The sequence below is a fragment of the Mustela putorius genome, unplaced genomic scaffold (assembly GCF_011764305.1).
Source record: "Mustela putorius furo isolate JIRA1106 unplaced genomic scaffold, ASM1176430v1.1 tig00003898_pilon_pilon_pilon, whole genome shotgun sequence".
Taxonomy (NCBI): Eukaryota; Metazoa; Chordata; class Mammalia; order Carnivora; family Mustelidae; genus Mustela; species Mustela putorius.
In genome coordinates this window covers 7842500-7852821 of record NW_025422047.1, presented here as the reverse complement: position 1 = coordinate 7852821, position 10322 = coordinate 7842500, and the positions used below count along the sequence as shown (strand labels likewise).

Here is a 10322-nt window from a genome sequence, read left to right as displayed (position 1 = left end):
CGAGGCCTTGCGTGGTTTCCAGGGATCTAAGAGCTGTAGCTTCCCGTTCCCCTGACTCGACGGAACCCCATTCTGTCAGTGCCAAGGAAGCCTGGGGCTTTTTTTTTCCAGGAAAGAGGAAGCAGCCTAGGACCAGATGGGCAGGCTGGGAAGAGACAGAAGGGGGCAGAGGCATCCCAGGCTGTCTTAGCCAAGTCCTCTGGGAGGAGGGAGCAATAGGGCAGTGTTTGTTTAACTAACATGTATTAGGCACGACAGACAACCCAAGCTGTTCTAAGCAAGTGACCATGCAAGTGGCAGGTCAAAGTTTAGACTGATACCGACAGTGGGGGGCAGTACCCCTTAGCTCTCTACTGGGCATGTCTAGGTATGAGGGGAGCCTTAGAGCACATGGGAAGAGGAAGGAGAACCAGAGCTCTCCAAATCTTGGAACAGAAGGAACAGGGTTAGAATGCCCTCTACCCACCCAGATTACCAGCCCCTTCCACATTTGCTCCCTCTTGCTTCTGGCGGAAAATGGAAAGTCTGAGGCTCATCAAAGACGGCCAGTTTCTAGCCTGACCATTGGCAGAAGCCGCAAAGAGACACCTGTTCTAGTGATTAGGGAACTCGGCAGGGCAAGACTCGACCAGGACTGCAGGAGCTAAAAATCTCGGAAGAGGGCTACTCTGCAAGGGAGAGAAATGCCTGCAGTCACCAGCCACTCCTGCGGGGGTTGGGGGTTGGTATTCAGCCTAATTCCAGGAACATGCACTTGTTATTTTGTTTCATTCTGGGCAGCTGATAGACCACACCTATAGAGCCCAGCAGTGGACTGTGAACCCCAGTCCATGGAGCAAAGGGTGCTGCTCTCTGATGTTACAGGAAGGCCCCAATGCAGGGCTCTCTAGGGTAGCCACAGCTAAAAAGGTATAATGTGGAGGTGGGGGCTGGTCACGGGAGTTAGATGAGGAGCAAAATCTAACACGCATACAGGCTAGTGGAGGGAGGAAGGATGAGGGCTTAGATTCATGGTTAGGCAGTGCAATTTCCGAGAACACACTAGGGAGGAACAGACCAAGAAGAAAGTGACAAGAAATCAGTGCCCCCCAGCTGTCCCGGTGAGGAGGATTCTGTGGGGAGCAGCACCACCTGCTGGCCAAAGGGAAAAATAGTTCTTGGTCTGAGAGGACAGTGGGCCATCATCAAGCCCAGCTGAAGCCTAGAGCCAGAGAGGATGGAGTCTCGGTACAAGAAAGTGAGAAAAATCACAACAATGACAAAACTGTCACATCTCCAGACAAAGGAGTGAGGGCCAAGGCTGGAAAGCGTTCAGGCTTCTAGTAGCCACCCTGTGGCACTGCAGCACCCCTGGAGAAAACCCACACACCCCTCAGGCCAGCATGGACACAAAGCCATCAACTTAAGAGCCCCCAGTGCAGTGCAGGCTGTTTAATGCGCCCCACCCCCATCACCATTTCCCCCTACCCCCAGGAGGCCCTCTGCCCCAGGGCACCCTCACCCAGAGCCCTAGAAGGTGTACACCGGCACCTCCTTCCCCACCCTCCGTGCCCAAGATGCAGAGGGGCTGCCTTTTCACTCTGGGACCGAGGGGCAGACACAGGAGAGGCTGTCCTCTGAGGAAGAAGGGTCACAGAGGAAAAGAAGAACGGTACTCTCACTCTAGAAGGTGAACAGGAGGTCTGTGGGCCGTGGAGAGGAAAACAGGGCTGTTAGATGGAGGGCGGACTGCGACAGGGTCAGAATTCTGACTCCTCCAGGCTGAGGCCCTCTCTTGGGAGGCAGGCAGATGGCCCAGTTTAAGAGCAGCTCTCAAGAGAAGCACGGACAGCGGCAGAACATGCTCACAGATGACACCTCGCAAGCGACAGCTCTAATTCCACTCTCCACAACACCGTCATGGCCCAGCGGTCTCCAGGCAACTTAGCGTGTACCATGATGTGGTCTTCCCAAGAGGGGGCAGCCGTGCCCCAGACCACCTGCCCACCCAGCGGGCTGACACCCTCCTTCCTACAGCCAGCTGAGGTGCTCCTCCTCATAGCGCTGGGGGTCAATGAAGGGCCGGTCAATGGAGCGGATCATCAGCTCCCCACAGTACACGCACTCGGCGGCCACCAGTTCATCGAGGTCAGCCTTGAGCTGTTCCCGACTAGGCCCTGCCGCGGCAGCCCCTGCCTCGGCTTCCTTGGTGCGGGTAGAGCCCTTGGCAGGGGCTGGAGCAGCTCCCAACTTCCGCTGCAACTCCTCAAGCCGGGCCTGCTTGTAGGCCGGCAGGCCAGGCCGCACGGCCTGCAGCAAGCAGTCAGCATGGAACATGTGGCCGCAGAGGAAAAGGTAAAAAGGGCGGTTGAGCAGGGGGAAGTCGCAGGTGGCACACTTGTCCTGGGGCTCCACTGTGCCGTAGCGGCCCCGCAGCTCCTGCAGGTCTCGCCGGATACGCTGGGCGCTGGCTGTGGCCTCTTCCATCTCCCGCTGCAGCTCCTGAATGTGGTAGTTGTAGGCCTTGAGAGAGCTGCAGATGGCCTCCTTGAAGTGGTCGATGGTGACAAAGTCCGGAAAGAAGGGCAGCACGTCCTCGATCTTGAGCAGGGGGCAGCTGGCCAGGCAGGCCATGGCCGTCTGCACATCCTCCTCCTCCTGCACCACGTGCCGAGCGATCTTCAGCCACAGCTTCTTACGCAGCTCCTCGTCGTCCTCCGGCAAGTCCGCACACTGCTTGGCCAGGTCCACATCCACCTGCAGGGAGATCGCGAGCAGTAGGGGTCGAGAGTAGAGACTGGGACAGACTAGGGGAGACAAAGATGCCCAGGGTGAACCTGGGCCCTGGGAGAAGCCCCAAGAGGAACCTGTCTCAGTGATATGTCTGTCCCCGGCACTGCTTTGTAAAAGCTACTTTCGGTTGAGGGAAACACTGATGTTGGCAAATGGGGAGCATATTCAAAATACAGGTTTTTGGGCCCCGCCCTCAGACTTTGATTCAGTTAAGTCCTGGGTCCAGACCCAGGGATTCACATTTTAAAGATTTTATTTATATATTTATTTGACAGACAGAGATCACAAGTAGGCAGAGAGGCAGGCAGAGAGAGAGGGGGAAGCAGGCTCGCCGTTGAGCAGACAGCCCGATGCGGGGCTCGATCCCAGGACCTTGAGATCATGACCTGAGCTGAAGGCAGAGGCTTAACCCACTGAGCCACCCAGGTGCCCCGGATTCACATTTTAAACAGCACTTCCTGTGATCCTCTGCAAGTGGTAACTCGTGATTAAGAAACATACCTCAGCCCTCTCCCCTCCAGCTGTAGTGACTGTAACGCAATCCACTAGCAGTATGTTTGGCACTGTTCTGAGCCCTTTTCCTATATGCTACTCTCATCCACCTTAGGAGGGAAGTAACTAGAACATTATGCCATTTGCGGCCCAACGATCTGGGGCAAAGAGAGAGGGTCAGAAATCAGTCTGAGGTCACACAGCCCAGCAAGCGGCAGAACCAGATTCCAAACCCTGATCTCGGATCCTTGTTTCTAACCTCTGTACCACAGCTCCTCTCCACAGAAGCCAGCACCCTCTAGCCACAGGACACCCCCCAACTCCAAACCCTCAACATCTGACACCAGGGCTCTACAGGACCCCATCGTGGATGGGTAGAGAAACTCATCGGCTCACCTGTAGGGCCAGGTCCACAGCCTCCTCGTACAGCTCCAGGACCTTGTAGACGTGAACGCAGGCACGGTGGTGGCCGTGCTCTGCACAGAGCCGCAGTGCGTACTTGAGGTCGTAATGCACGCGGTGTGGGCTGGCACCTGCCTGCTCCAGGTATGCCAGCAGCGAGGCTGGCTGGCTGCGGGCATACAGCGACAGCAGGTAATTGTGAATCGCCTGCTCCGTCTCCCCGAGCACATTGACGCAGAACTCCATGTATCGGGTGGCCTGGCTCACCTGCTGGGCCTCGCCACCCTGGCTGTAGTTCACCAGCGCAGGGATGAGCTGCCGGGCATCCAACCGGCTGCCCATCTCAATCCAAGCGTCCACCAGCTGGCGAGGAATGTGACGGATGAGGATGGGCGAGAACTTGTAGAAGAGCTGGGGGTCACGGTGGCGAGCGAGAACAGCCAGGGCCTCCTCGTAGGCCTCGTGCTGGCAGTGGTATGCCACCACGCGCTCGTAATCCTGCATGATCACAGCGAAGTACACCATGTGCTCCGTGTCCCCGTGGCTGGCCAGCAGCTCGTGGATGGAGGCCCGGCTGGAGAAGAGCCACTCCTTGTGGCGGGGGCTGCTGAGGAAGGACCGGAAGCGCTCCCGGGTCTCCCGGTATAAGCTCAGAGCCTCAGGATCACCCTGCAGCGCCCCGAGTCGGCTCAGGTAAAGCTCCGTGAGCCAGGTGGTAAGCAGCGTGGCCTGGGTGCGTTCGGCTGGCTTCAGACCGGCCAGTTTTCGCTGCAGGAACTCAGCCAGGGCCTCCTCCTGACGGGCCTCCAGGAACTTCAGGGCAATCTCCTCAAAGTAGCTCTGGGTCAGGGCATAGCAGCGGGCGCTCTCCAGGTAACGACGCTGGCGAAAGCAGAACTCGGCCTCGCGGGCCAGGACAGTGTCCAGGCAGTCAGGCCGCTCTCGACAGTACTCTTTGGCCAAGTCGAAGCGGTTCATGTCCAGGTAGGTGCGCCAGACATCCCGGGCCTCCCGCTGCACGTGGTAGCGGAAGACGGCCCTTTCGGTGTAGGCCCACAGGTGGCCTGTGGAGGAGTCCTTCACCATGTGCCTCAGGGGCCCAAACTTCTCCAGGAAGTGATCCCGTAGCACCACCTGCCCTGTCAGCGTGCACACCGCCTCCACGCGGTCTGCCAACAGCAGCAGGAAATGGAACTGGGTCAGGACGATAGCCAGGGGTGGGCTGGCTCCCGGACCGACCCCCTCTGGGTACTCCCAGACTCGCTCCTCGCTCAGCAGGGAATCGGGACGCCCGCAGTCCAGGGCTCCATACAACACGCCATCCCCCATCATCCAGGCGAAGGCCCGCGGTGCAGAGCGCAACTTGGGGGTATAGAAGGCCAATTCACTGTAGCCCAGACTGCTGGGGAACTCACGGAATGGGGGTGGGTGGTCCGCGTATGCAGCAAAGAGCCCAGAGAAGCCCTGAACCTCGGCTCCCTCTGCCGCTCGCCCTATGAACTGGAAGAGGCGCTGCCGGGTGGTGGCAATGACAAAGCCACGCCCATCAGGGCCTCGCTCGGCCTCAAGGGCACACACAGGAGCTGGACCCCCTTCTTCGTTGAGTACGTACAACGGGCGGAAGTAGAGGTCTGGCGCAGGGCCGAAAAGCCCACCCTCGCTGGCTGAGAGCTCCGCTTCGAAGATCTGGCCTTGGGCGGTGCCGACCAGGATGGGACCCGTGCTGCTCTCGGTGCCCAGTGCCTTGTTCCAGCCCACACTCTCCACCAGCTGCCCCTTCCAGCGTGCCAGTGGTCGTACCTTCTGCCCATTACGGTTCACATAGAGGACCTCAGTGCTGCTCAGAGCAATCAGCAGGTGAGAGCCTGGAAAGGGGGAGAGCATGGCACCCTACAGAAGGCAGCCATTCCCACCGGCAGCCTCCTCCCTGCCCCCACCACTCTCTGATCCCACGCGCCGGGGCGGTGACTTGCACACCCCTCAACGACCGGTCCAACCCCAGACAACCCTCCCTCCACCCCCCCCATCCCACCCCGCAACTCACCAGTGTGGTCCAGAAACATCTTGTGAACCTTGGCATCATCCTTGCGCCCCAGCTCCACGTGGTTGGGTTCATTGGCCTTGCCCAGGTCAATGCTGTCAAGATAAGAGTCACAGAATCACTCCAGAGAAGGCAGACCCTTTTTTGGAATCACACACCTCTTTATAATCTGATGAAAGCCACAGGCTCTCTGCCCTGAAATCTGTGTACACACATAAAATTTGGCATATGATCCCAAGGGAACTCTGGCATACATACAGGGCCTCCTTAAGAACCCTCTGCTCTGAGAATTCCCCCACCTCATTTTGAGAAGTCACTGAACAAAAAGTCTTTTCCTCTGCTCAGTAGCGGTGCAATGCTTCTGGGAAGACTGGCAGGGGTATCCCACACTGCTGGGGTAAAAACGGACAACAAACAGTAGCTAATGGTTACTGAGCACTTTCTGTATACCTAGCACCGTGCCACAAGCTTCACCTAGTAGAGCTCAATGAGTCTTCAGGATAACCTTGAGGAAAGCTCCTGTTTATATTTCCCTTATTAAATTCTTTTCAAATTATACCCTCATTCTAACCAAAGAATCAAATCAAAGATGTATATTAATGATTTTCTTCTCAAACCTGTCATTCTCCAGACAAAACTGATTTTAATGTCTTTCTCCAGGCTTACAACAGAGTTGTTTTGTCACTGTTTTTTATGTTTTGACAAAAATCTCTTCATGTCATGTATATGTGCGTATATGCATATTAAGAGCTTGCTTTTCTCACTTAATATTTCCTGAACGTTCCACCATGTTAACTGATACAGGTCTCACAGTTTCAAGAACTGCCTAATCTGTCTCTTTATGGCTCAATCATAATTTTATCATTTTCCTGTTGATGGGCATTCAGTGTGCGTCCAGTTTTTCCTATCACAAATAATGCTTCCAGATTACTCTTCCAAAAGATGGTGGCAATTTATGCTTTCACCAGCAATGTGTCAAAGCCCATTCCTGTGTCTTTTCATCAGTCCCATAGGGTGAAATGGTGAAATTATTGTTTGGTGAAATGGTGAAAATTACTGTTTGTAATTTCTGTCAATCTGATAGGTTAAAGGCATGGTACCTTGTTGTTATTTTCCAAAGGTTGAAAATATATTTAGATGTTTACTAGAAATGTAGACTTCCTCTTCTGTAAACTATTGGTTTATACTCTTTGCCCTCCCCTTTCCTTTTTCTTACTAGTTTTTAAGGACTTTTTAAGGAATAGGATTAAAAAAATCTATAGCCTTACATGGAATAACATCCTTTTCCCACCATCTTTGATCGTGCCTGATTCAAATGCTTTTTTTTTAAAGTTAATTATTATTTTATTTCTTTATTTTGAGAGACAGAGAGTGTATGATTGGCGGGAGGGAAGGACAGAGGGAAAGGGAGAAAGACAGTCTTTTTTTTTTGGAAAGAGAGAGAGAAAGAGAGCACAAGCAGGGGAGCAGCAGAGGGTGAGGGAGTGGCACACTGCCTGCTGAGCAGGGAGCCCAATGCAGGGCTCAATTCCAGGACCCTGGGATCATGACCTGAGCTGAAAGCAGATGCTCCACTAACTGAGCCACCGAAGCACCCTGGGAGTGAGAGAATCTTAAGCAGGCTCCATTCCCAGTCCAATGCCTGACTTGATCTCACAACCCTGAGATCATGAACTGAGCTCAAATCAAGAAAGATTTGAGTGTATTATTTTTTTTAAAGTACACTCTACACCCAACATAGGGCTCGAACTCAGGACCCCAGAATCAAAAGTTCCATGTTCTTCCTACTGAGCCAACCAGGTGCCTCTCAAAAGTTTTTTTTTTTTTTTTTTTGGTCATAACAGCAATTACTGTGTAGTCAAATATATCTGTCTTCTTCCTAGCGGATTTTCTAGCTTGAGTAAGAAGATCTCCCTTCAGCCCAAGAACAAAGACATTTATTATGTATTCTTTTATTTTTTTTTATCTTAATTAACTTATTTTTTTAAAGAGGGAAGGGGGAGAGGCAGGGGAGGGAAAGAGAATCTGAAGCAGGCTCCGTGCCCAGCACAGAGCCTGACATGGGGCTCAATTTTACAACCCCAACATCATGACCTGAGCCAAAATCAAAGTCAGACACTTTACTCACTAAGCCACCCAGGCATCCCCATTAAATATTCTTTTGATATTGTTTATTTTTGTATTTTTAAAGATTCTATTTATTTATTTATTTATTGGGGGTGGGTGAGTGGCGGGGGAAGGAGCAGAGAGGGAGAAGCAGGCTTCCCGCTGAGCAGGGAGCCTGACACGGGGCCCAATCCTAGGACCCTGGGATCATGACCTGAGCCAAAGGCAGACGCTTAACCAATTGAGCCACCCAGGTGTCCTAATATCCAATTTACTTTTAATATTTATATGCTTATTCCACTTTGAATTTTTTTTTTTTGTGATATAGAGGCTTAGGTCTGTTTTATCTCTGATAATTATTCTGGATAAACAACTCTGCTGATACTTTTGTTATACATTATTTCCACTTATGTTTGTATGTATGTATGTATTTCCAGTTTTACTGATATATTATTTCCATTTACAGTGGATTTATTTTAGGACTCTAGACAGTTCCCCTGATCAATATGACCAGTGTGTGGGTTGTACTATCTCTAACAGGTGAAGGGACACATTCAGAGACTGGGTGACTTGCTCAATATTCCCTAGCTGGTAAGTGGGAGAGTTGGGATCTGATCCAGGTCTACCTGATTTTTACTACTACACTGCATTAATTCTCTTTGGGAATGGATATTCTTGGAAACTTCCAAATCTACTGTTTCACCTGTCCAGAGTGAAAGAAAGGCCCTAGTCACTAATTGGGCCCCAGATACCACCAATTCAGTCCCTGCTCCTAAGCCTTTTGGGCCCTCACTCACCGGAGTAGTGTATCCTTGCCCAGGCTCATGCAGAGCTGATTGCAGGAGACAACAAGACTGGTAATTCGCTCAGAAGGGGTAAAGTCAATGCGCTGCTTCGTGAAAATGGGCACTTCCTTCTCTAGCTGGGCATTCACATACCCTACAGGGAAGGAGGGAATTAAACGTTAGGTACGGAAAATGTGGAGGAGGAAGGACAAGGAGAGGCAACCAAAAATGTTTCCTCTTCAACTTCTCAACATATCCCTACCCCAAGCCTTTGGTTAAAAGCTTAATATCAATGTATCAGGTAGTTTGCTAATCACCTCTACATTAGGGTCCTGGGCTCCTTTCACGCCTCTGACAGCCATAAAGAGTGGATTCTTTGAACCCATGGATTGCTGTTGCACTGTCATGTACCCGCTCCCAATAGTAATGTGGGGAAAGCGTTGGATATTCTCCCTTATCAGTCCTGGGCCCAGCAATCCCAGCTCAACTAAAGTATTCTAGATCACCCCCCCCTCCTCCCTGCCCATGCAGTAATGCTCTCACTGAGTTTCCAGAAAAATGTAGGAAGAGCAAGCCCCGGGGAACAGTGCCAATCAAACTGAAGCTTCTTTCTCTCTCACCTTTGCTCTCGTGTCTTTACCATTGCACAAAATATCCCAGCACTTCGGAACCCTCCGCCAAACCTGTTCACTTTCTAAAAAATTTCCCCTCAACACCAGGCTGCACCCAGATCTAGTAAAGGCCTAAAATAACTGTCCAGTAAAGTTCCCTCTAGGACCAGTCTTCCTTCCTCTACAATACTCTCCTACAACCATTTTCTTGGACCACTCTCTTCTTCCCGCCTCCAGAAGGGGCCTGGTAGGAAAAGCATAGGCTCTGGCTGAAGCCTTGGAGCTTATTCTCAGTTCTCTCAACTGTGGCCCTGTAGACAAGCCACTTCCTTATCTGGGTTCCAGTTTCCTCTTAGGACCCTAGTGGCAGGGCCTAGATCACAAGGCTGCTCTTTCAAACTTCGACCATCCTCCAGCTGGGGGCCAAGAGAGTCTGCGGAGATTCAGGGGCCTAGATCTGGACTGCACCTCTAAGCGGTGAACCGGACCTCCTGGAGCTACTTCCCCGATCCTCCCCAGCAGGTGCCAGGTGAGCGGCGCCCTCCCCTCCCTTACCGGAGTGGGGGATGCCCACGCTGGGGCAGCCAGGCTGCAAGACGGCTGAGCGGGACAGGGAGTCCTCGTATTCATCCAGGATGGACGCCATGGTGCCCGGCCTCTGGGAGCTCCCTCCCGGGCCCAGGGATTACAACAGGGTTCCCCCCAGGGATCCCCGTCGCCCTGGATTGGAAACTGCGTCTCCCCAGCCTCGACAAGAATCTGTTGATAGATTTTGGCAATCCGCCGCCCACTCCTCCTCTTTAAAATCCCGAGGATTTTCTCGCTCTCGCCTTATAAAGCGAGAAGACTGGGGAGCCCTCCCCCTTGAATCTGGCGCAGTCCCGCACTCCGCTCCCGCACCCCAAAAGATCACTGGCTCCCCTTAGTCGATTCGAGAAGATCCCAACCTCGCCCCGGCAGCTCAGCTGACTCCCGCCCCCGGGACGCGCGCCTATAACGTAACTTCCGTTCTTGGAGCCCAGCGTTTACTCGCGCAGGGCCTGCCACTCCGGGGCGCGGAGTGAGGGGGCGGGGAGGAGGCGGGGCGAGGGAGGCGGGGCGAGGGCGGGGGGC

The 10322-nt window shown here is 53.1% G+C and overlaps 1 protein-coding gene across 2 annotated transcripts; it reads right to left on the bottom strand.

The window, feature by feature from the left end:
- Positions 1-368: 368 nt before the first annotated feature.
- VPS18 (VPS18 core subunit of CORVET and HOPS complexes) lies at positions 369-10211 on the bottom strand. Of its 2 annotated transcripts, none has more exons than XM_004751124.3 (5): positions 9765-10211; positions 8611-8752; positions 5711-5802; positions 3661-5531; positions 369-2736 (listed from the first exon to the last, which is right to left on the bottom strand). In XM_004751124.3, exons 1-5 carry the CDS (start codon positions 9853-9855, stop codon positions 2011-2013), a joined length of 2922 nt encoding a protein of 973 aa, XP_004751181.1. In that variant the 5' UTR covers positions 9856-10211; the 3' UTR covers positions 369-2010. The 2 variants fall into 2 exon arrangements, with proteins under 2 accessions (XP_004751181.1, XP_044923650.1); XM_045067715.1 differs by lacking the exon at positions 9765-10211 and adding an exon at positions 9219-9736.
- Between the last annotated feature and the right edge of the window lie 111 nt (positions 10212-10322).